Source organism: Sebastes umbrosus, chromosome 9 (assembly GCF_015220745.1).
Source record: "Sebastes umbrosus isolate fSebUmb1 chromosome 9, fSebUmb1.pri, whole genome shotgun sequence".
In the NCBI taxonomy this organism is placed as follows: Eukaryota; Metazoa; Chordata; class Actinopteri; order Perciformes; family Sebastidae; genus Sebastes; species Sebastes umbrosus.
The window spans coordinates 14,566,982-14,594,085 of record NC_051277.1 but is presented as its reverse complement, the minus strand read 5'-3'; the positions used below and the strand labels follow the sequence as shown (position 1 = coordinate 14,594,085).

Here is a 27,104-nt window from a genome sequence, read left to right as displayed (position 1 = left end):
ATGGAAAGACGGGAGTAGACATAAATTCACTCTTGGCAGCAGGAACTGAATGTTTCAACTATCCCGAGGCTTTATGAATCTACTTCATAAACATACAGTGGAGAGGAAAGAGGAAGGTAACAGAAAGTGGTGAAGTTTCTGGTGAGTTCTTAGATCAGTCAGAGGCTGACAACAAGCCCCCAGGAAGTGCGCCAGGCTTTGAAGACATTTCTTGTAGAGACCAAACGGTGGAATTACAACTTCAGTGTCCATCACGTGACGCCATTGGGCCCAAAAATACTTTTTCCTCATAGACTTACATTCGTAAAAGACGTCCGTGAATCAGTGGATCATTTTTTTTTTTAGGTAAATCAACTTCCTAGTACGAACACTTGAATAGCCCTTATACCTTTAAAGGTATTATATGTAACAATGGTCGGTTTGTAAACACACAGCATTCAAAGTTGGCCCCTCAACGGCTAAACAAGCCGAGAGGGAGAGAGAGAGCAGCGATGGTCGAGCGAGCGGCGTTGGTGAGAACAAAGTAGTGAATCAGAGACATCAAAATGTGCAGAGTTGCCGGATTTTGAACGAATGCAGACTTCCTGTCTGCTCGTCAAACTACAGACACACACCAATCATAGCTGCACTCACAGCACAGAGAGGAGCAGGGGGATCACTGGAACACATGCACATAACACGACCCGCTCTCATCCGTGAAATACGGACGCTTTGTATCTAACAGAGCTAAAGGGGGACTTGTGAGTCGTATCAGAAGCCGAGGGGCGTGACAAAGTGGTGATATTTGACCCACTGAACGAAACCCACGCTGTTATTGTCTGGGTCCCAAAGGCTGTTTGCTGACGCCCAGAAGCGTCCAGAGTAAAGCAAAATAATAAGAAAAGAGAAAATACAGGCAGAGGGCTGAAGGGTCTCTGCAGAAACAGACACCGCCACACACTTCTAGTGGGGCATAAGTGATGATTGAGAGGGATTATTTTTGTATCAGTCTGTTGTTTTTTCGTTGAATCTTGCATATTAAACTTTCAAATCATTAGTTCCTAATAGTTGTTAAATGCACTAATAGCCGAATCCAGAGTTATTTTCCTTCCTCCGTTCATGTGAATGAGTCAGAGATCGAGGGCTGGACCGCAGGCTGGGAGGCGGGGTTAAAGGAAACGTTACTGCGCTTTCTCTGTGGGCCCAATGACTGCGGATGATCGCCGGAAGATCCGGTTCATTTTATACTCGAAAGTCAAGCTTTTTTTTTGCTTCGTGCACCACTAGAGCAACTTTCATAGGAGTGAACAGTAGCCCGCCTCCGACGCCGTATCCAGTCCTCTTTATACATCCATGACTCCCACGCACACAGCTGGTGTGTCCATTGTTCACTAGCTTCCAGCTAACTTCTGGACAGTTGCTGTTTGGGGCAAATAAACACAGACTGCACAAACTGCGCAGCATATTCACAGGAATGAGGTGTGAATCACACCTACAGTCTTGTTGAAATATGGACTCTTGAAGTTATCCATACACACAGGGTAATGTGCCAAAAGTTTGGTGAGAATTCTTATAGAAGCCCGGTATTATTGTTGAATTTCACATAAGATAACATGTTTTAAATGAAACCCTTGGTATATCGCATAAGTCCTTACAGCCTGGTTTAGCTGGCTGTTATCAGGAGCTGGTTGCTCATTTCGGCTTCTTTCTTTGTGAGGGTGGACACAGTTAGAGACTCCGGTATCTACATACTGTATGTGTTTCCTGAGTGTGTGCGAGTTCCCTCCAACCAGGCCAATTTCATGCATATTCTATTTTACTTCTGCTCTCTCTCCGTTCTCCATGATAATGATTACAATTATAAAGCAGAACAGTTTATGTACAACTTTAGCTCGACTGTAACAATTAGCAACTTCCACCTGAAATTACTGTCTTCTTGTGTGCGCATGTTGTCCTTAAATTCATCTTTGCTCTTTGGCTTTGAAGCCGTCTTCAAAGCCTGTTTGATTATTTGCTTTCATACTGTTTCTTTAAAAATGCCTCGCTGCCAGCAGCAGCTTCACAGAACATACTCTTTCAGGGCTTTTCACAGTAAAGTGTGAGCGTGCATGTGCTGTTGTGTGTGTATAGTGGTTGTGTGGCAGTGATGAATATTCAGTTTGTAAGCGATAGTCAATAGCCTTTCTGCCTCTGCAGATATTTTTCCTCCCGTAAGCCACTGTGGCTTCTTCTCTGACATTCAAACTGACACAGCCTGTTTATCTTCTCCATTCCAGTTACATCCACAGTAATATGATTTTCTCATGTTTTCAATAATTAATTTTATGGATGGTGAATCCGTTCTATCGCTGCGTCCTCCCCGAGGCCTTCTTGGTGCTTTCATCCCTCCATCAGTCCTCGCTGTCATCCATCGCTCCAGTGCCTCTGATAGGCCAAACAGTCCGACCCTGAGGAACGATCACAAAGCAGAGAGGGATGGGGGGGTTTTATTTCCTCCTGATCTGTTTGTCTTTCTGTTCTCTCTCTCTCTCCATCTCTTGTTTTTTCTCTGTAGCCCCCCCAGGTGAAAGAGAAGAAACACCTTTTTAATTAGTTTATCAAAGCCTGAAAGTGGTGCTCATTTTTCTAATAACAGTCAGGAATCTGTCCTCTGGGAATGGTTGTTGAAGCGCTTGTTTATTTAATTTTAAACTTGTTTATTTGCTATTAGAAACAGCGGCTGGGGAGCGCAAACAATGGAGACGGTGTCGATAAATGAGCACACACACACATACACATCCGCACACACAGATTACAAAAACACCCCGTTGACCCATGTCCAGCTCAGCAGCAATTAATTTGAGGTCACCCTCTACTCTCTGACAGGGTTTGTTGGCGACGTGGCCTCTGCTATTGGACTCTGACTATCTTTATTATCCAATCACTGCATTCCATCCTGGCCGCCGTCCAACATTAGAGGACACAGGACGAGTGTTTTATCTCACCCTTCTCTTCTACAGCCACTTTTTCCTGTCTCTTAAGGAACATTAAGGGTAAGAGAAAGAGGGAGAGAACAATTCTTGAGGAGACAAAATGTGGATGAGTAGGGCAATTTACTGTCAACTTTAATTGTCATAAAACTTTACAGCTCCAAGTGCGATGTGCTTTTTTTTTTGCCAGGAATCAACTTGGAAGTTTTGCAGCAATTAAATGGCTGGAAGTTATGTTCAGGGTTGGATCATCCACTTTTAAAAGAATGATTTTTTTTACACACTGTGGACAATAAACTGCCATCTGTGCCGCTCGCCTTAATGAATAATAGCGCTACGATACAGCAACACTGACACACTAATGCAGTTAGCGGTGATTCAGTTACTGAAGTTACTGATTCTACATTTTCTCTGTGTAGGCATAGATCAAAACTATGTCCTTGTGTATCACAAAGTGTCGCACAGTAAAATTCCCCTACAGTATTGAAAGCTTGTAAGTAAAATCACAGATCCATTAGAAATTAAATCTATTGTTTAATGTTATGTTTTTTTTATATACGGAAGCACTACACTAAATAAGATTATGCCAGCAGTATGTTTCCAGCTCTCCTCTGTCTGGCTGTGTTTGCCCTGTGGCTCCCTGTAGGCTCTGAGCTGTGGACCTGCAGGGATGGAGGGAGTCAATATATGAACCTACTTCATCCACAGTTGTGCACAAGAGAGCACTGTAACATGAGGTAATGGCAGGAAGGCACAGCGAGGACAGAATGATGGGTTTATTGTAACACCGCCACACCTACACGAGCAGAGCAACAAAACCCTTATAGATGATACATACACACATCATATTCACATGATGAAAATGACTTTGATCTTCATGTTCAGCCAGATGAGTATTTTTTTCTAAGATGCAGCACAACTTTTGATTTCAGAGGGGAATCTATTTTTCTTTTATGTGTTTGCTGTACTCGCTGAGCATGAGCTACCAACCGTGGAGTATATTGATTCCCCCCCAGTATATAAGAGCAAACCTGACCAGATGGTAGCTGGGATGATGTTGGGTTTGCAGCAACAGCAGCACTTTCAAAGCGTGCTGCAGCACAGCAGTGAAATGTACAACAGCCATGAGGTGTCTGATTGTAAAAGTCTCACAAGTCGGCACCGCACAAGGTCCTAAAAGACAGCCTGTCAAATGTTTACAACTTTACCTCTCCGGTGTTAATATCAGTGCACAATATCAGTGATTGCAGCTGTAGGTACTGCACATAAATAGATTATACTGTATATATACACAGAGATCTTTTCACTTTTACATAAATGCATTAGGATTGAATTGAATTTGAACTATGAATTTTATTCACAAATGGAGCGCAGCTTTATTGAAGTCGCTCGCATTAGCTGATTGGCATCCGCTGCTTCATTCATGCTTCAACACAATGTGTTTCTCCTTGCATCAATCTAATGAAGTTAGATGGATCTAATATTAGGCCACATGTGACATGCAATCACTTTGATTGCTGTCATCACAGAGCCTGTAGGTGCCTTTGTGTGTTCATTTTTGGGGTAATTGTTAAATTAAATTTGATGTGTGGGTATGTGTTAGGTGGATTAGTTCTAATCCTCGATGCTGCTCAGATTCTTTGAGAGATTCATTAATGAGTATTTTTCACCGAAGTGACCATTTGCTATAAATGGACTCTGACTGAAATACACATTCAGGGAAAGGGCTGTGGTGACGTAGTTTAAAGAGCAAAAGAGACACACGTGTCAGCGGAAAGGGGAGGTGGATGGGTCCAACAAACTCAAGGCTTTCATCCAGGAGACCGCTGTTCATGTCCCGTGCGTTACGTTTCACTTTCATGTTACAATCAGCTGTTTGTTTGTGTTCACAACGGCCAGTCACATTTGCACTGTAAAAAACGTAGTAGTTTTAAATCCAAACATGTTTTTTTTTTTCCTAAACCTGACTAAGTGGTTTTGTTGCCTGAACCTAAGAAAGTGTTTTTATTTAATTCCTAACATTAAGCACTTGTTTACTGCGAGTGAGAGATGAGAACGTGTTGATCTTTTCCTAAACCTAAATACTTTTTGTCACGTAACTTTCGTACCCAAACCACAATCTTTTCCTAAACCTAACTAAGTGGTTTTTTTTTAAAAGACAGTGTGCATGTAACAAGCGTAAATTGACACATGCGTCACGCGTTGCTGAACATTTGTAGATAACGCACCAAAAATGAGGAATAACTTTTCGTAAAATCTCATACGAACCATTGTATGACGATACGCTGACCAGTTACCAAACTGTGTCAGTTTCAGACTTAGAGAAGTGTAAATGTGCCCAACTTGAATTCAAACTGAGGATATTTCTGTTCATTTGTTAATGATCTGCTTTTATCTTGAGCCCTCGCTACCCTCAGCTACAGCTCCGTCTACTCTAACATCTGTCTCACCCCAACAGACTGGTAACCCCGCACCCAGGGGTCACCAGTCAACCTTACATGTGGCCAAGGACAAAGGCTACACACATTGCCGCAGCTGTAATATTATAGAGAACACACACATGACTCGCTTCTCCCTGTTGTTCCTCCCTTATCAGCTACCAATTTCAAAGCACTGCGTCTCCACAGTTCGTCTGTTAAGCAGTGTCTGATGAAGAATAATAATATTTACTTCACGCACACACACACACAAATCCTTTACACTTGTACATTTGGCAACGTCTTATCAGCAGCAGACAACCTTGTTCATTTGCATAAATCAATAACATTTTCAAGGTAAAAATGTGGTTTTGAGTGTGAAAATGAGTTTTACTTGGCACTTTGGAGTGAATGGATATGCGTTAAGGCATGTCAAGTGATATTGCTCATGCATATTGTCTTATTCACGCACACACGGATGAGAATAAAGTCATACTTAAGATTAGAGAGAAGAGAGGGGGAATAAAAGGAGATGAGAGACACGTATGGAGGAAAGTGAAAGAGAGGTGGCGAGAGCGTGCTGCAGTGCTCCTGCATTACAATTGATTGGCTGGTTTAACCGCCAATGCTGCTCACTCGAGCTTTAAATAGATGGATAAAACTCTCTTTTACTCTACACTTTCAACTCTACAACTCGCATCCTCCTCTTCATCCTGTCATTTTACCTTCTCCTCTTTTCTTTTTGCTTTTCCTTTCTTCCTCCTCTCATCCCTTCTTTTCTCGTCTCATCTCCTCTCCTCTCTTTCTAACTCCTCTCCTTCCTTCTTCTCTCATCTCATCTCATCTCCTCTCCTCCCCTCCTTTCTCCTCTCCTCCCTTCTTTCTTCTCTCCTCTCCTCCATTCCTTTCTCATCGCCTACCTTCTTTTCTCCTCTCCTTTCCTCCCTTAATTTTTCATCTCATCGCCTCCCTTCTTTTCTCATTTCCTCTCCTCCCTTCCTTTCTCCTCTCCTCCCTTCTTTTCTTTTCTCATCTACTCTCCTCCTTTCTCCTCTCTTATTTTCCCTTCCTTTCTCCTCTCCTCCCTTCATTTCTCATCTCATCTCATCTCCTCCCTTCCTCTGTCCTTTCATCTCCTCTCCTTCCTGATTTTCTCCTCTCCTCTACTCTTCTCCTCCCTTCTTTTCTCCTTTCCTCCCTTCCTTTCTCCTCTCTTCTCCTCCCTTCATTTTTCATCTCCTCCCTTCATTTCTCATATCCTCTCCTCCTTTTCTTTCTCCTCTCATCTCCTCTCCTCCCTGCCTTTCTCCTCTCCTCTCCTCTCCTCTCCTCTCTTCTTTTCTCCTCTCCTCCCTTCCTTTCTCCTCTCCTTTCCTCCTTTCTTTTCTCCTCTCCTCTCCTCCCTTCCTTTCTCTTCTCCTCTCCTCTCTTCTTTTCTCCTCTACTCTCCCCCCTTCGTCTGTCCTCTCATTTTTTCTCCTCTTTTGTCTTCTTTCTTGTTTCTCCTTTCTTTCCTCCTCTCCTCTCCTCCTTTAGATACCACAAACATTCAGATCACGTCAGCTGAAAACCAATTTCACATTCAGAGCATCATTGTCAGTCCAAATGAACTTTTTTGTTGTTTATGAGGAAGTAGTATCCGTGTAATCGTCTACATGTGACGCTCTGTGTACTTGTGTGTGTGTCGGTGCATAAACTGACTCACTCATTTGTTTGTGTGTGTCTGATTTCCAATTTGTCCGTGAGTGGAGGTCACACACTAATCCTAAATTGTCCTCCAATCCTGTTAACCAGATACTAGCCTCCCTTCTCCCCGATCCCTCCTCTCCTCTTTCCCTTCATCTCTCATTTCCTCGCGGTGATAAAGTCATTTTGCTGCAGAAGTGAAATAAGATGGGTTTCCTCCAGCGCTGATAGATGGAGGTGAGGACAGGCCCAAATAAGCGGGCGATGGAAACACAAGGCAGATCAGACAGCTATCAGGAGGAAGGTTGACATATCATCTCTCTGCATTCTGGAGAATACGAGAGGGCACGCGGGCTTGTAATGTGTTTTTGTATCTGTGTATGTCTTTTACAGATTGTGAGGAAACGAGTGTGTTGCTCAGCTATGACGGATGTGGACGGTGTACTATCTCTTCCCATGAGACTATCTGAGCTTCACCATCTTTATTGTGTGTGTGCATTCGCAAAGATAAAGGAAGCTGTCCCATAAGATATGTTCAGAGTTACGTATGTGTGGGTGTTCATTCATTCTTAATGATGGTTGTTGAGATTACTGCGAGCGGAGACAAGAAAAACGCCATCGCGTGTGATTGATTTAACGCTGATAAACCAGCATGTAAACTGCAGCGCGGTGCGTGTGATCAGGTCAGAAACTAGTTGATGTTCGCAGCAGACACCAGCTGTGGCTCAAACACAACCCATTAGGCCCCTAATGGAGACGAGGCCAGTCTCATTTCATGATGTTAGTAGCCACATGCTAATGACTTGTACATGACGCAAGGCTTTGATCTGTACGCACTGTACTCAGTCTCAATTAACTTAGGATTTTAAATCATTTTTAGTTTGTTCACTATAGTGACAGCGTGTGGTCTCTGTATGTGGTTTAAAACCCACTTTGTTTTTGATCTCTTTAGTTGAGTTCATCAGCTTGGTGACGTGGTCACCATGACCACCAGTCCAGAGTTCACTGCCTGATGTTGGCCCGTCTCTCACTTCATCTGTACTCACCTTTAATCACCTGTCGCTAACCCATCCTGTCCTACTTGTCTCAGTTTCTCGATGACAGGCCATGCTTTGTCCTTATTCCCACACTTGCATCAGACTCATATTACCTCCGAATCAACTCACCATGGATCTCGAACTGTAGATTCATCCATCTGAAAGTGATTCTCCTCCAGCCATGATATTCCCGCAGTAGTCAGACTGCAGACAAACTTCCCAGCATAGCCAGTTGCACACCGTGTGCACATACCTCGACCTCATGAGCACCTCCACTGGAGCTCCCCCAATGAGCTCTCTTCAACTCCGGTATGATCTCAGACTTCCTCTCCTCTGTGTGCGAGAGCCAAGAATTGAGGTTGCCATAGGCATAGTTGCAATAGCTGGCTTCAATTCCTCTACTCATCCGCCACCTCCCTCATGGTTCCCAGCAATGCACCACGGTGCATAGGGTGCGCCCTCCCCCTTCGCATCAGTCGTCCTCATATCTACAATCCAATGTTATATTTAGAGACTGGATCATCGTGTTCTAAAAGGGAAATCGTTCCCTTAAACCAGCCGATTAGTCAGGCTATTAAATTGGCGTTATCAGTCGCTATAAGCCCCATAGATGTGGGTCAATAGGGGCCTTCTACACCCACTAGTAGGTTTTATCATCTATTCACATGGTAGATCACTGAAAGAAGGTATAAAAGAAGACGACAGCGACCTTTAGCGACCGTAGTAATTATGATAGGAGCAGAAGCAGAAGTCAGGTGCTGCAGTATAAACAGTGTGAAACACCTTAAGAGGTGGAGGTTCGGGACGATGGATGGGACACAAAACACAGGGTTTCCAACCAGGAGACTGGATTTCGCAACCTGTGTGAAACCAACATTGTGTGAAACCAACATTGTGTAGTTGTCTTTGTGTTCATATGTTATTTTAACCCAAAACACATGTTTTTCGAACAATTTTTTTTTTTTGCCTAAACCTAAAGAAGTTGCAGTTTTGTTGCCTAAATCTAAAAAAGTTGTAGTTTTGTGGCCTGAACCTAAAGAAGTTGTATTTTGTTGCCAAAACCTAAAGAAGTTGTATTTTGTTGCCTAAACCTAAAGAAGCCTTTTTGTTTGTGTTCAAAAGATGACATTTCATTCAGTTTTTCATGTTAGAATGTGTTGCTTTTAAGTTTCACTTTCACTTTTACAACGTAGGCCCCTATTGACCCACATCTATGGTGCTTATAGCGACTGATAACGCCAATTTAATGGCCTGATAACAGTCGAATCGGGTGTTTCAACTGCATCGAAAAACAGTTTCTTTCATATTTACTCAGCTTTCATCAATACTCCAGCAACAACTAACACATGCTTCATCCACCATCCACCTCCAGGATCGTCACACATGGCATCACAGCATCTCCACCCCCTTTCAGAGCCACAGCCAGCATCAGCCCCCCCATGTGTTTCCTCTTGGGCCTGCTCCCTCTGCGGAGCCGGCACAGCTGACCTTTCTCAGCTTACTTCATCATTTTTTTTCATCCCTGTGTTCACAGGATTCACAAAATCCCCATGGACACACATCCTCTCATCCCCCCGTCCTCGAATTCCTTCAGCCATACACAGCAATGCAGCTTCTCCCAATATTTCTCAGTCAACACAGCATCCCAAGAGCCCCACCCAACAACCCAAGGTCCTCCTATCTCAGCCTATACGAGCCGCTGACCAAATACATCAGTTCCATATTCCTCCAAGGTCTCACCTCAAGACCCACACCGAAACAGGGAGAATACCCACTGACTTTCACTAAATCCTCCGCATATCTTCGGAACACTTTTCCTGCCATTTCTTCCACATTGGCACAGTTTCGGAGACGGATCACCCACAGTGAGTGTCCTCCTCCACTGCAATATATCCATCCCTGACTGACCAAAATGAACAACTTCGTCCTCCACCTTCATCTCCTTCCTCACATCTATCCTCAACATGAAATGCTTCCTCATTTCATTAACTCACATTGTTGTGGCATGGTCTTTGCAGTTGAAAAAGCTCTTTCTTTTACTGCCACTGTGTGTTTTTTTACCTCCTCCACCTTCTGTTTTTTCTTCTGTCTGTCAAATGAAAGTGGGTTTGTGCTGTTAGCGTAGTGTGAAATGACACAATGCTCGGAGTCAATGAGCTGCTTTGATCTTTTGTCACCCTGGACACCAGCCAGCTGTGCCTGGCTGGCACGGCGGTAATGTCACTGTGGAGATTGATTTGGAAGAAGATGGGGTCGACGCTCAGGGAAAATAGTCTTCATTAAGCAACTCACACCGCGGAAAACTCAACGTTTACTTCATACATTTTACCACTCTTCTTCTCCGTCTCTTTCTCCAACTCATTATTTTTCTTCCTGCTTCAGTTAGTAGAACGTAACTACCTGCCAGCTGGGAAACCAAAAGAAAAGCTTGATGTTTTGCTGCATCAACTTTCAACTTTAGCACTCCTTTGTGCTGATTCTCCTGCTTTGCATGTTTCCACTAACTTATTTTTGCAGCTCAGAGATTAAGTTTATCCCTGATCTCTCCCTGTAGGCCCAGACGCCACCAAGGACCCCTGTCTGAAGGTGCGCTGCCCTCCTCACAAGGTGTGTGTCAGCCATGATTACCAGACAGCCGTCTGCACCAATCACAAGCAGCCAACTCACAGGTAAGAACCAGTACTGTGACATTTTCAGCATTGTGTGAAAAGTACCGTCAACACCGATCACAGATATAGAGTATACTGTATGATAATCCATAGTATTTCATCATGTTTTATAGCTGATGTGTCTGAGACCACAAACAGAAGTAATGCCATCACTTCAAAATCATGTTTATGAGCAATCCTCATAAAGTTAGGAAAGGTCTTGAAGTATCAAGACGATAAACTATGTTAAAGGTGGAGTCAGTGATTCTAATCCAATACACTTTTTGTCAAATTCAGCGAATATCTCCTCACGGTCCGCTATCTGTCCGGTGTTCATACACAGCTCCGGCTCTGTAAATGGGAAGCAAACAAAGTGGCTCTGAGTTGGACCGAGCCACACAACACTATTCCAGCCAATCAGCAACAGGGGTGCATTCATGCTCATGCACAGGACTGGAGAAAAATGGATGTATATAGAGAAAGGTAGAGGAAGCGAGAGGGAGAGGGATGGTAAAATCTGGGGTGAGGTATTTGTTTGGGTGTTGAGTTCAAATATCGACAATCTTTCTCTAGAATCGCCGACTCAAACTGTAAGTATATTTTTTGAGCAATCGTCTTTTCTCCACACAGAAAGGTCCTGCCCAGAATAGGAATTGACAACTGGACCTTCTTACTGCGAGGTGACAGTGGTAACATATTTTTTGAGCAGTCAAAGGTGCTAAATGCAAGATTGGGTGCATTTCTTTTGCCTCCAAACGGCTCTCAACATGGCTCGTACGTAATAGTGCTAATAGCGCTAACAGTGAAAACAACGGCAACAGTGTTGAAAAAACTAACAGTGTTAATCTGGGGGGGATCGGAGGGACTAGAGGGTGGGTGCTACGCTTCCACAATGGCGGCGTTTGTCGGGGCGGCGTTATCAGCTGTAACTGCCGTATGAGACCAGTGCAGAACGGCCGGCCCGGATATGTCAACAAAGCACAGAGAAGCTCTGATTATAACACACACAGAGGCCGAGTGACTTCATTCTCTGCTCAGGTAGACATTACTCCTCTATATCTTTACATAGACAATAGTTGTTTGCCTCTATATTAATGCTCCGAATGTTGTATAGAGAACCTTTAAAGTGGGCCCTGAACACAACATCAGGGCTGATTCAGCATCAGTATTATCTACAAAAGAACAACAAAACGGTGGAGTTGTGGCTGCTTTGATGCAAGACTTTCTCTACTTAAATATGGAATTATTATTAAGTTGAAGTAAACGCCTGTAACTCAAAGATTATTATGCAAAGTTGAACTTCAGTATGCTAGACCCTCAGGGCACGTTAGACAAATTACGCCCAGCAGAAGCAGGCAATAAAGTAGCATTTTGTGTTTTGTGTGTTTGCAGTGTCTAAAAATCCAATCTGCTTCAGTGACAGACATACAGACACATATTCTCAACACCAATTAATTTTAATCAAACTATCTGTTTGCTCTCTGGACTCTGTCAGCACCCAATTTGTTTGTGTTTTCAACCTTGTCATGTTGCCAATTTTAAGGTTTTTCAATTTTTCAGTTCAAGAAGCATTTCCCCCGAAAGACATCCAAAAGACATTTGAATGTTATTTTTTTTTTTTGTCTCTTTCTAGGGTTTAATTGATTTCCTCAAGTCATTAGCTCCTTCTCGGATTTAATACTTTTCTTTGCATTGCATTAATTACGAGTCTTATTTGCTGCTTAATACGTAAAATTATTCAACTAAAATCTGTATTTCACCAACAGCATCGCTCACTGAACCTTTGGACCATGATATTATTTTATCTACGAGTTGAATTAGTCGCAGTAATTGGCATAACACGGATTAAGTGTCCTCTCGGAGGGGAAATCCAAACTTTCAAGATGTTTGCAAACAGATGTGCAGCTATGTTGCAGCGTGTTTATCTAGGAGACGATTCATCCTTGTTATTCACTGCTAACAAAATTGCCTTTTTGAAAATGCCCTGGACACACTTACTGTTGTGTTTACTAAAATCCACAATCAAATTACTTTTGTTCTTCACTAAAAAAGCTGTCATAACAAACTTCCTAAGCATATCTTCTTCTTCTTCTTCTTTTTGAAATCGTTAAAACTCGGCACAGACTTCACTTATGGGGTGATAATGTTTGGCTGTCGGCTTGGACATCCACATTAGCATCCAGCAATAATTCAAGAATATTATGGAGCCTTGCTGTGTTAATTGGTTTGCACCTCTGTCCTGCTGTGAGGGGGCTGTAGTGCCGTCAAATCAGAGCCTTTCCAGATTACAGCAACATGGAGGCTCTCAGCAGGGGGTCGAAGTTTGGTGGTATAGGAGGAAGAGAGAGAGAGATATCACTTTCTTGTTTCCGTTTGAGGCTTCTATAGAACGTCGGTCCACTTTTTCGCTGTCTCTCCTTGTGAATAATCGTCATGCACGCGCTAATTTCCCCGGCCAAACTAATCCCACCCTTCAAATCACACTAATAACTTAAACACATTCATGTGCTTCACTGCATTTAAGCAAAGAGCACTTGAAAGGAGAGGAGAAGCAGCATGGGATTTGATGGGGAGGTAAATGAGGGGAAATATCTAAAAAAAAATCAACGTACAAGTTTCATTGTGCCTCCATTTTACCTCATCAGCCGGCACTGTTATATTCATCAGCGCGGCGTGCATGCCTAATCTGCCGTGGCAATGATTATGGCTCGGTCGGTGAGTGTGACACCTCTAAAGAGCCAAGAGGGCGGCTGACACTCTGCCTGGGATGTGAATGTTGTAGTTACGGAGCGTAGATGTCTCCCAAGGGACTGAATTATTACGTAATGCTTTCGAGCACACCAAAATGTCATAAATAAATAAATATTCCAGGAGTAAGCGACACAGTGTGCTGGGGGGTTTTTAGATTGAGATTTTAGAGCGTAGATGTGAAAGAGGTTGTATCTCCACCTGGTCACTCTAGTAGTTGATGTTCACTTTGCATCATTCGTTGTCGCCGCATTAGTTCCTCTGTAAAGAGTCGGTCTGGCTCTACTTCCATCGCTGCCCGATGGAACAGGAGGCAGCCGGGTGTTCAGTGAGAGCACTTAGATAGAAAATTGCTGCGAGATTTGGATCAAACGCAATTACGTTCGTTATTGAAAAGGCCTCGATGGACCAATCAGGATTCGCTCTGCTTCAGCTGATCCTGACGACCAGAAACACTTTTAAAACTTTCTGCTTAGCAGAAAACTGATTCTGCTAGTTATTATGGAAAGTTATTACTGTACTTCAATTTTCTGCCAATACATAAATTTATGAGGGAAATGTTAAAATACATAACGCTTTTGGCTCAAGCACTGTAGATATTATTGTTTGTTTAGTGTTTTCATGCATTTGTGGGAGACCTCAGCTTTGTTTTACTGAGCAATATCAAAATTCTGATTCATAACTATCTGAATTTAAGTATTGTTTCCCCCTTTCTCTCTCTCTCTCTCTCTCTCTCTCTCTCTCTCTCTCTCTCTCTCTCTCAGTGTGAAACCAAGAAAAGGCAGTGCAGGCCACAAGCACAGGCTTGAAGCTGGTGCTCATGGGAAATGTAGGATCTGCTCAGGGCTCCAGACAACTCCTTTGTGTGGATCTGATGGACACACCTACTCCTCCAGGGTGAGACATCTCTTTTTCCCATTAAGTTTCACACTCTTCTTCCTTTCTCACTCTCTCTGTACTCTTCTCTCACTTTAAGTGTCATCTTCTTATTTTCTCAGCAAATATTATTTATCAATAATTCAGTTTGTTTGCAACCATAAAAGCAAGGACAGGCTTGCTTCGAGACACACAACAGCGCCTGAAGAGCCACTGACTTGTATAATTCACGATGTAAATATTTGAGAGGATGTGTACTTTTCTTTCTTTTTTTCTTGATAGATGATATTTTATGATATGATACTAATCTATCGTCACCTTTTCCCTTTGCTTCACGGTCTTTTTCCTGCCCCCTCTTCTCTTCCTGCGGTCCCATTTCATGTATCGACTCCTATCTTCCTCCACTGTGTTGATTTCAGCCGTACTTTTCTTTGTCTGTTATGTAAATGACTGGGAACAGGTCAGCAATCAGAGGTCTTTCCAGCAGCTAAAAAATCACCTACAGGACAATTCGGAAAAGCTCTCCAACCTTCTCATCAGACTCTAGCCCCGTTTCTAGCTGCTAACCTTGGCTCGTAATCTCACTCTCAGTCTCAGCTACATAAAATGACTCATACCCACAAACTCTCAATGTCAGAGAAGAAAAGAAAGGCAAGAAGGAAAAGAGCAGAGGAAGTTCAGACTGAGGAGTTAAAGAGGAAAATCAGTTGGCTGAAAAAGACATAAAGAAGTGAAGCATTGTGGGTCTGTCCTTGGTAGAGCAGACTCTGGATTCTTACTGACATCTATATTTATTATTATTTTGGTTGCAAGGGGTGAAGCACAATCCAATACACAAGAACCTCATACAAATGGACAATATAAAACATCTCCTGAGCTGAATCAAAGTCTTTGTGACAGAAATATTGGCAAAGTAGAGCGAGCTATGACCTTTCAGTATACCTGCACACTGTGCTTGTCACTTGCTCAGTATCATTTATTAATTGCAGTGACAGTGGTGTCTGAGGAGACAAAATCAATAAAAGCAAAACCTTTGAGAGAAGGAGTTGAACTACGGTCATGTTTTATTTGCTGGGAAGCTCGTTGACCATCCACACATCATCCGTATGTTTCAGCTGCAGTTCTGCAGGAAATGAATGGACTTCCAGATGTTTGGTGGCCACGTTGTTTTCAGTTTAAATTCAGGGGTAACGCTGAAATGCGGCCTGCAGCAGGCTGCCATGCAATGTCTATGGAAAGCTGCAGCGGCCGCTCCCGAGCTCAGCAAGCTGCAGCCATTGAATCTGCGGCAAACTGCGGCCAAACTAAAAGTTGGGAAAAGTTGAACTTTTAGCGGAAAAGTGCGGCCGGAGAATACCCGCAGCCAATCAGTAAACAGATCCTGTGACATGTTGACCTATGTTGCAAAGATTTTTTTCCTGTCTGAAACACACGAACGCGCCTCCCTGCCTCAGAAAAATGTAATTATTGCGGCAAGTCGCACTTTGCTGCTGCAAAGTATGAAACAAAGTGAGATGGGCAACCCTGAAAATTACATTCCCATGGTATAACAAAACTGCCTTCTCAATTATGTTTAGAGAGAAACATATTTTCTCCTGGATTACGGTCGCGCTAGGTTTAAACGCAACAAACTACTTGGTTAGTAAAAAAAAAACAGAATCACAATGATCTTTATTGTCATTATACTAAATTCCGCAGGCTACACTTGATGTAGTTAAGATTAAAACAAATAAATAAAAGCAGTGGTATTACCACTGCTTTTATTTATTTGTTTTAATCTTGTTTTTATTACCGTAATAAAAACAGTAATAGCAGCAATATAAAAAAATAATAATAGCAGTAAAAAAAAAGAAATATAGAAACAGTGGTTGCAGCGCTTAAATTTGAAAGCGCTTATATTTTCAAAGGAACACATTTTTAAAGCAAAATCTTTGTTTATTATGTTAAAAAAAACATCTTGGTTTGGCTTAAAATGACTACTAAACTGAAACAAAACACCACAAAAATGCAACAGAACTACTTGGTTAAGATTAGTAAAAAAAAACATCATGATTAAAATAAGAACGTTGACTTTTAGTTTCACTTTGAGTCTCCTGGGCAACCCATTCACCACCCAGACCTCCTTCCTACGCGGACTTCCGCAAACATACTTGTGATATGTCAAAAACAAACATAATCCGCGACAAAATGCATTTCCCCTTGAAACATAATTCACAGTGCAGTTTCGTTGTACTGGAACGCAGTTTTGAGGAGACAGGGCTGGAGTGGGAGTTTCAATCCCTTGTGTATGAGCAAGTGAGGACGTATATGCTTTCCTAATGACCTACCTGCCTGAAGCACTGCTGAGGAGGAGAAGTATTGAAGGAGAAACAAGAGGAAGAACAAAGGGAAGGGGAGGGCGGGGAAGGTCCCTCCGGTCGCTGCGGTAATTTAGTTGGAGGGCTTCAGTTAGCTGGTGGAGTGATGGGTCCCTGTGGTCCAACCTAAACCCTGCTCACCAGTGAGCTGCTGGTCTCCAGCTCATTCATGTTTTATTATTACATTACATGCCTCCCTCATCATGACCGCACACACACTCAATATCCTATTAAGAGGACAGTGCTCTTATCTCCTGAGAGGCTTCGGCCCACTAAGTTAAGTCCATTACTTCCCTCCTCTTAAATCATCCTTTCTATCCTCTCCTCTCCTCTCCTCTCCTCTCCTCTCTTCTCCTCTCCTCTCCTCTATTTTTACTCCACCAAGTCAGGTGTTAAAACACTGTTTCATCAAAACCACATTAACCCCTGGAGAGAGACATACATAAAGATTCATGGGGCCCCTTAGTGTGCTGACAGTGACTGGGGGAGGACATCCATTTCCTGGGCTTCCTATCTCTCTCTCTCTTGCTCTCTCTTTCTCCCTCCCCAGACATTTAATTCAATATATTGAGAACAGGACATAGCGCTGTTCCTTTGTCAACAGATTTCATTAAGCAACATTAGCAGCGCTATCAAAGAGGTGACAGGGAGGAAATGATGGATTTGAATTACAACATGGGAAATGAAAGTGCTGGCAGGATCTGGCTATAAGCTTGCGTATGATGCATGATGTGTGTATAGATGTTTATGCACAGTCATGGTCTCTCACCCTGATAAAACCTGTCGTCATCACCTCGCAAACAGAATTTACATAACTCATTTCAGTTTTCATTATTCCTCTTGGAAGGATCTTGTAATTGGATTTTTTCCCCCCAAACTAGTCCAAACAAGTTATTACCCCTCACTTATACCTGAAATGAGATTTATACTGTTAAATTACATTCTAAAGTAGTCCATCTTGCTTTTTTGCATCGCATTAGGTTTGTACTGCGGTGAATAATAGAATGTCACTGGGCATCTCTGTGTCTAATGGTGTGTCTACATGGCTGCCTAATGGACACATCTGTTCATCGAAGATAAATGGCCAATCCTGTCTCAGCAAATCTTTCCCTTAATCAGCTCGACAAAGAAAGTTCGAAAGTTTTTGCTTGTAATTTCATACTTGGAGCACAGTTATAACATACCTGTAGATTAAGTGTGCAGAATTCATGATTCCTTATCTGTGCTATAGGTTTATTTTATTTAAAGAGGACCCTTTTATGCATTTGTGCTATTTCCCTTTCCTTTAGTGTGTTGTATCGTTTTTTTGTGCATGTGAAAGGTCAAAGTCCACACCAGAGGGAGTTCCTCTCCCCCAGAGAAAAACTGCTCCTGAACTGCCTGAAACACATTGATTGAAGTCCTGCCTTTTTCTTCTGTAACGTGGTGATGTCACCAAGTAACACATTTGCATAATACCTACCTAGGGGCTAGTTTGGCTCGCCCTCAAACAAAGCTAGTTAGAGCGGAGCTGGAGCGGAGTCCGAAGAGTTTGGTTCGGTTAACCAATCACAACAGTGACCAATCAGAGCAGACTGGGCTTTTCAAGAGGGCAGGGCAGGAGGTCAAACAGAGCGTTTCAGACAGAGAGTGAAAAGAGGTTCTGCAGCACAGCCAGTATGAGAAAAATAAAGCGTTTTTGAACAATAAAGCATGTAAACATGCTCGAGTAGCAACCCAAAATACAAGTATGAACCTGAAAATCAGCATAATATGTCATCTTTAAAATCATAAAATAAAGCAGATTTGAATATAAACAGTCAATCGGTGCAGCAGCAAAATATCCTGACTTTTTGCCTCTGGCAGGGTCAAGTTATAAAAACACAAAACCCTACGCTTCCCATAATGCAACTCAATAGTACCTATTCATTATACTTTCAATGTCTGGTCATTACTCATGTCTTCTAATGCATGTTTGTAGTCTGCAAAGAAGTAGTTGTGTTAGGCCAGGTGCAAGCGAAACAATTCAACAAAGGGGGAAAAAGCCATTAGTTGGTGCGGTCAAAACATCGCCTTTTTCAACTCCAATAAAGTTTTCCATACACTTATTCATCTACAAGTCCAAAGTAAGATAACCGTGATGACATCATCTGGGCTGTTTTCTGAGACTTTAGAGTGCACCTCCAGAGCCACAGAAGACATTATACAACTGCTTTTACAGACCAAGTACTCCCCATGACAAGTACACTGACCTTTATGTGTCTTTATGTGGAGTTCCCAGCCCTCGGGTCTCTGATATAAAGCATCCATTACTCATGTTTTTGTTGTGTGTTTTTTACAGTGTAAGTTGGAGTTCCAGAGCTGCCTGTCTGGGAAGACGATCTCAGTAAAATGTGACGGGCTGTGTCCCTGTTTGCCTGGTCAGGACCTCAGCAAACCACCACATAAGACTGAAAAGGCCGGTGAGTACTGTCGCTCGCCGTTACATAGTCAGTGTTCTTCGTCTCCATGTTCATTTCATCTGATGTGAGCTTGTCAGTCACTTTCGGTTCAGGTGGATGCCTCAGAAACCCCTTTCACTGGTAATCTCTCAAACTCTTCCATTCCTTTCCTGCATGTCACCTCTCCCCTTACACCTGTTATTTTCTTCCCCTCCCCCCATCCCGTTTTCTGACAGCTACAGGGAGCAGTGATGGAGTGAGTGTGTGTGTCTTATTGTTTGTCATGAAAATAGGATTTCGGTAGATGAATGGAGAGATTCAGGAGGAGAAACGCAATCTAAAGGAAAGCAGCACAGAAAAGGATGGATTGTTATCGTAATGGGCTTCCTCTCTCCCAGACGGGGGAGTAGTGGGATGGTTATACTTTATGTGCATGTGTGTGATGTGAGTCTATCTACCTATCTATCCATCTATCTAGTTGGGATATTGAATATTTGGCTTATACTCTGCCCTCTTAGGTCTTTTCTAATCACTCTCTGATTAGGAAGCATTTCTAAGGATCCAGAGGTTCATCAGGCACATTTAATACAAACGAAATGTGTCTGCTAATTAATGAGGACTCCCTCTTTTATCTCATTCTCTCCTTCATTAGTTTGAGGCTGAATGATGGGAGGAAACAGAGAGTGATGCTGTAACGGAGAAGTGTTTTACCAACTTGACTGCTGCCTAATTAATTCCCCTCCATCTTTGTTCAGTAGAAACTATAATTATGTGTGTGGTTTGCTGAGAGCCTGGCTGTGGGAGGGAACAAAGTGGATGAGTTTGTGTGAAGAGAAAGATCTATTTCCAGATCTTGGACTGTGTCAACATGCAGCATTACACTCAGTTTCATTATCTGAGTCTCTCGCTTTGAGTTTTCTGTTTAAACTTTCCCCATTGTCCTATTTCTTCCCCTCTCTCTCTCTGGCTCTATCTCCTTCTCACGAATGTCACTGTACTTTCCACTTTCCAGCACAGTCTGTCCTCCGACCATCAGTGAGATAGCAGGTCCAAAATGTTTGTGCATTCAGAGGTAGCAGGGATGATAGGATCTCTCATTAGATCAGCAACACAAAATGGTAAACAGATGGAGATGGCAGTAGGTGAGGAAAACACTGTGTGTGTGTGTCAGATTGTGTTCCTATGGTAACAGCCAAAAGATTGCAACAGTTGGGTATGTGCAATCACTCCTCTATGTTTACTGATAGCCACAGGTTCAAACCGGGTCTGCACATTCCTACCAGGCTGGTAAATATCTCTGTTCACACAACACCTGCGTCGAGTTCACTGAGCGCCACTTTTACAGTAAACAGGGTTGTTGTGTTTCCACAAAACAGCAGTGGTTTGATGATCCAATGTTCCCTTTTACACTGGAGGTTCAGAATATCAGATGGTTTGGACGATATGTAAACATACCTTCAGGGATTGGACCACTATATATCTTGATATTAAATGTATACTTTTTAGTTGTATAACCCTTAATATTGCAATAACTGTTACAAAGCACAATTGAGAATACTGGGAAATACACATTTATCATTGCTGAAATTAGAGAAAATAATGTTTAAAAGGTATACATTGTTCAATGTGTTCACATTTTCATAAAAACAATGTTTTGACATGTTTCAAAACATTTTGCGATTAATCGCAAATTAATTGCATATGTTTTATCTGTTCAAAATGTACCTTAAAGGGAGATTTTTCAAGTTATTAATACTCTTATCACAAATATGCTGCTTTATGCAAATGTATGTATATATTTATTATTGGAAATCAATTAACAACATAAAACAATGACAAATATTGTCCAGAAACCCTCACAGGTACTGCATTTAGCATAAAAAATATGCTCAAATCATAACATGGCAAACTGCAGCCCAACAGGCAACAACAGCTGTCAGTGTGTCAGTGTGCTGACTTGACTATGACTTGCCCCAAACTGTATGTGATTATCATAAAGTGGGCATGTCTGTAAAGGTGAGACTCGTGGGTACCCGTAGAACCCATTTACATTCACATATCTTGAGGTCAGAGGTCAAGGGACCCCTTTGAAAATGGCCATGACAGTTTTTCCTCACCAAAAAAGTTTGGAGCGTTATGTATAGCTTTAAAAGTGACCTTATGAAATGTAATCTGGATCTATAGCATTATCATTCAAGATGAAGAAATGATTTTATTTTCTGTGTGAAAGTTGTATGAAACAGGAGAGCTGGATATAATATAATGTAGTGTGTGTGTGTGTGTGTGTGTGTGTGTAGGGCAGATGAGGTAAGTGTCATGGTGAGTTGACATCAGGAGAAATAAACTAGACAGGCAGAACTAATCTAATTAAAATGGCACTGAGCTGTTTAAATCAAGCAAATGTAATCATATAGAGATTTTGTTATATATCCATATATAGCATACTGTCATAATATCCTCGCAGAGCTAAGGCTGAAGCCACTGAGCTCACTGAGCTGTTATATTTTCATATTCATTATTATCCATAGAAGTGTAGTAGTTTGATTATTAAGCACATTCATATCAGTGGCATCACAGGACAAGATATCTCAGTGATTCGAACGCAAAAACGACTCCAAACGCTCGCAGTAATATTTTCATGTCACCACCAGTGAGATCACAAGTTAAGGGTCAATGAATTTTGTTACCACTCTTCTCACTCCCTTTCCTTCGGCTTCATTACAGTCAGTTCGATAACAGTTACTGTTCATGGGGGGATTCCTGGCCGAACTGACTGTCATCACTCTGCTCTCATCAACTGTCTCTTTACATGCATGAATGAGGAAAGGGAGGTCGTTCAGGTTTATGTCTGAGTGCTCCAAACCTTGCCTTCAATCGCCCAAAAGCACATTCAATTACCATTCGGCCTCAAAATTGTTTCATGTGTTCCTGCAATGTCCGAAATGGCGGAGGTCATGGAAGTTTTTCAGTGCATAATAAGTTAATATATTGTAGTTTTAGTCACATATTGTTTTTCTTTGTAATGTTATAATATATCTGAGGAAAATGTTGATATTCCCAAAGGCCTCATCTTTTTTCTCTGTCTTTATGCCTTTGCATTTCCTGCATTATGTTACCCACTTGCTGGCTTTCTAAATCGTTAGCCTCTGTGGCTTCTAGACGCTGACAGTAACGTTAATATTGCAAGCTCACGAGTTTCATTTGAAGGCACCAAAAGTCTGGATTTTTGAGGGCATTATATTATGCATGAAATTCATAATCAGAATCTGGACATTCACATTAAATGGCGTATAGGGTAAATGTAGTGACTTTGTAGAAGATAGAAAGGGATTTTGGACACAACCCAACATGCTTTTTTATTTCGCAGAACAGTTGAAATGTATATTTATTACTCAAAAACTTTGCAAGGAAGACAACCAGTCTCTGCCATGAATGCCAGCTCTCATGCTGAGACAGTTAGTGAGTATGTACTACTGTAATATGGTCCACCGCTGTGTCTCCAGATTCAACAGACAGTAGAAAGCGATGTGAAAACAGTGTATTCTCTTATAAGAATTGAGGAGGAAGTGGAGGAAAAATTGCACAGGCAGATTTTATAGATGAATCTGAAATTTCTGTCCATCTTCTCTCACCCACTCCCCCGATTCTGATTGATAGTTACAGTGAGTGTTCGCTGCAGTATGCTGTTTATTTGGAGTGCAGGGCCAATATCGTTTTTTATTTGACGAGGCTTCAAATATCATATTTTTTAAGTACCCTTACCTCAACCTCACTAATAACCTTTATTTTTCACAGTGTAGGTGTGTGGGGAACATGTGACATGTCCCTGTGTGTTTGTCAGTCACACTATTTCTCCTCTCTCTCATCTCTGTCTGTTGCTCATTTATTTTCTGTCCAATCCATCATTTTGCAAGAGCGTTGGGTTAACCTCCACCTTTTTTGTCTTTCTCACATTTTTCTGCCCTTTCATTCATTGCACAAAAGACTGTGAGAGATGCATTTTTTTTTTATATTAGTCAACAAATAGAGTTCAACCCTTTCCTTAGCTTTTGACACTGGGTCATATTGGCACAAATGGATCCCGCAAAGTCTCTAAAACCACAAAGAACTGAGAGAAATGAGAAAAATGGTCAAAGATTAGGCCATAATTACAGGTTAATTGTATATGTTAATAGCTAAATTTGGTGTAATCTTTATTTTAATGACTAATTAAGATCTTTATTAATGATCACATAAACCTGATTTGCTCAGAAAAATCCATTTCTGCTGTGTGCCTGTTTGTCAGCAAAGGTTAACACATTGACACAGAGGCACTGAGATTTAATTTGATCCGTCAGTCAACCCCGAGGCAGCGCTGCTGTGACGTTCAACATCATCACTCTCTCACATAAAAACGAGCTGACACAAAGCGATCCTGCTGGTGATCGTGTGTGAAGGCCTAAGTCCGTACCGGTTGTGGTCAAAGAGATTTTTTTAACAATAATTTTCTGTGTTGAACAAAGACATCGACATCACAAAGAGAAACCGTTAAAGGCTGAATGAGCTAAATCCCCTCGCTAAATTAAATTTTTCCTGGCAATTCTGTCTCACAGCTCCACAGAGAGCACGCAGGAGGACAGATTGTGTTCTCCTCTCTTCTGCCTCCACACTTCCTATCCTCTCCTAACACTTGCCAATTGCTTAGGGATTGTTTCCAGAGTGCTGACTAGTGTGAAGAGTGCCTGCAGAGCATTTTAGTATGTCCTCTTGAGACTCTGAGACTGGTCATTTGTTCAAGCACTTAAAACAAACAATGTTTATGGTTTCCTCACAAGCTGCCTCGTGTGGTAGACGTTGTTATGGTGATGTTCAGGTGGATGCTTGGGCATACAGTTTTTTGCATCCCCTCTCCCTCCAGCGTTCAGTTTTTTTAACCATAGCACGTTCACATCGAACACAGTCTCACGGCAGTTTGTGAAATAGTCACAAAATGTAATCTATTTGATTTGTGTACATAGACATGAGCTTTGTTACTTGTTTTTCGTGACGCACAGCTCAACTTTCAACAAAGTATTCTCCATGCGTTTTCCTACGAATGTCCAGCAACACTTGACGCACGTGTCAATTTCTGCTCCAGTCTTTTTAAAATATAACTACTTAGGTTTAGGAAAAGATCCACTTGGTTAGGTTTAGCCAACAAAACTACTTAGTAAGGTTTAGGAAAAGATTGTGATTTTGGGTTAAAATAACTCCGGAAGTGCTGTAACTTAAATACTGAAGTTACGTGAAAAATAACTCAACTTTGACTTGTGGTTTCAAACGGGACACGAACGCCAGTGTCCTAGGGGAAAGTCCGGTGTTTTTTGACAAACCCATCCACCACGACCTCCCTACACGGCGTTCGCTGCTCTTTATACTTCCCGGTTCACAATTCTGTTGATTACATACGCATTGATTTCATGCTGACCATCATTAAAAAAAAGGGAAATTTGTACGTGTAAATTTTGTGACTATTTCACAAACTGCTGTGCGACTGGGCTGTCGCGTCATATAATTCAGGCCGTGATGACGACTAGCTGAGGGGGAAAAACGGTTTCAACAAAGGCGTCAACAAACTGGTGGTAAAATGGTGCAAAGCCAGCAGTTACATCTACATAAATATATTCAATCTTAACACCAATGCAGCCAACTCACTTAATTTAAAAGGAGTTGTACAGTTTGTCTGTATCTGGTTTCACTTGTTAGCGAACTGCTCAAAATATGTAAAAAGAGGCTAATTTAGGCTGTTTATTTGGTGTGACTACAAGGAGAGCAATCCTTGGAATAATGCATGAATAATCCTAAGTCGTAGTAACGGTGGATTTTCCTATTCTTCCCATTCGAACAACATTGTGTGACTGCACCACTAGTTTTAGATGCCTAAAATAATCCAAACCTTAAAGGTACTACACAACTACATTGTTCACCTGCACAGGTGTTTTCACTTATTTTTCCTGATTAGCCCTCTTCTCAGGACTGTTGGAGTGTCTTGACCAACAACTCCCACACGGGCATGTCACGGTAGGAGAAGCACAGGTGTAAATAATGAAACTAATCATGGCTGACGGCTTTTCTGCTATGTCAAGTCAAAATATCTGCTGTGAAAAAAGCCTATTCCCTTCATAGCAGCAGTTGCCCTTTCACTAGAAACATGGCAGTTCAGAAGATGTTTGTTCATTTATAACTGTTTTGGAAGACAGTTTTTTTGGTTTTGGTTTGAGGACTGTCTGTTGCTGGTCATACCAATACCTACAATACAATAACTCTAATCAATGCAAACTTTCATGCTAAAATGAATATAAACCTCAATCAAAATCTAACCTACATCCAAGACAGCAAATGATTTACAAAAATAGTCTCCTTCCCAAGGTTAAGACTTAAACTGGTTCTGTTTCTGTCTCTCTTTCTTTGTACCTGTCTCACTCATATCGCCACCTGTCTCCCCGTCCGTGCAGACAGCGTATTATTGATCATTATCTAGGATAACCTTAACTCACTGCCAGTGAGATTGTTCTGGAGAACTGATAGCTCGAGGCAAAGAAAATCAAACGTAGCCTTGTATCTTTTTAATGAATCTGACCTTCTATCTTCCTCATATCTCCTATCTGACCGTCTCAGTCCATTTCTTTCTCCTTCTGTTACCTTGTTAGAAAGTGTCCCCTCACTCCACCACCTCGCGTCTCTCCTCTCTCCCTCTCCATCTGCCTTTCATCGTAATCTGATCAGACCGTGTTCCTTATGTCTCAAGGTGATCACCATTTCCCACACCCACCTCTTCTCTTTTATATGACAAACAAATTTCTAAATGATAAAGGAGACCCATGGAGGGATACAACTCCTGATGGTTGGAGTTATATATTAGAAAGTCTGGAGAACGCATTTATCTCGCGGCCTAAACCGGCCTGGAGGGATTGACACCGTATGTAATTTGGCAATGTTGCACTCAATCACCTCCTAATGGCGGTCACAGGCACAACATCTGGTGATGTGAGCTAGGCTGTTGCATGTTTCTGCCAAACTAGAAGGGAACAAAGAGGACGCATCTCCACTAAACAAGATGGACACAATTTGTTAATTAAACTGACAGTTCTGACAAACCTAATGAGGAATACATGATTGATTGATTTGTCACTGGGTATGGCACATGTTTTGAAGATTGTTAAACGGGATGTTTTTATTACATGAGATACATAATAAATACCGGTTGGATAAAAAAGATCACAACAAGTTGCATTTTCACAAGATGCAGCAGCATTTCATGTTTTTCATAGTAGACTCTAATGTTACATCTATAGAGAATTACATGTGAGAGAATTGCTGAATGTAATGTGAATATATACTGTATATAGCTGTAGCTCTTCGTTGCTCATTATGAATCAAATCAATGATTGATTCAACAAACACAAGGCTTTCATCCAGGAGAACGCTGTTCCCGTGCATTCACTTTCACTTTCACTTTGCATTCCGCTGTTCGTTTGCATCCTGTGTTCACAACGTCCAGTCACATGTCACTTTAAGCCCCATCATAGTGGTGTTATTGCCTGAACCTAAACAAGTATTTTTGTTTAATTCACAACATTAAGCACGTGTTTGCTCCGACCGAAAAGTGACGCCGAGGGGTCTGACAAAGTGTCAGTATGTGATGAGCTGATATGAGAATGTCACAATCCAGTCAAATCTCAACATGCAGACATTATACATATATTTTCAGTTTGACTCACCTTCCAAGGATATCATTATTGCTGATGTCCATCGCAAAGAAACATCCATAAAACCGCTTCGAAATCATAGAAATAATTTGCTTCTTTTAACTTCAGAGCTTCGAATCCAAAGTTTTTTTTTCATTATCAAAATAATCCAGTGATAGTTTCCTGTACATCCATCGGCACATTGCAAACAGGAACTACTAATTACTGTTTCGGCATACTTTTAATGGTACCAAACAAATA

The 27,104-nt window shown here is 41.8% G+C and overlaps 1 protein-coding gene across 1 annotated transcript in view; it reads left to right on the top strand.

Moving 5' to 3' along the window:
* The window catches only part of spock1 (SPARC (osteonectin), cwcv and kazal like domains proteoglycan 1), a 112,437-nt gene that overhangs the window by 73,060 nt on the left and 12,273 nt on the right, over positions 1 to 27,104 (top strand). The window contains 3 exon segments of the mRNA XM_037780298.1: positions 10,643 to 10,757; positions 14,249 to 14,381; positions 19,038 to 19,158. Of these exon segments, the coding sequence (XP_037636226.1) occupies positions 10,643 to 10,757; positions 14,249 to 14,381; positions 19,038 to 19,158 (369 nt within the window).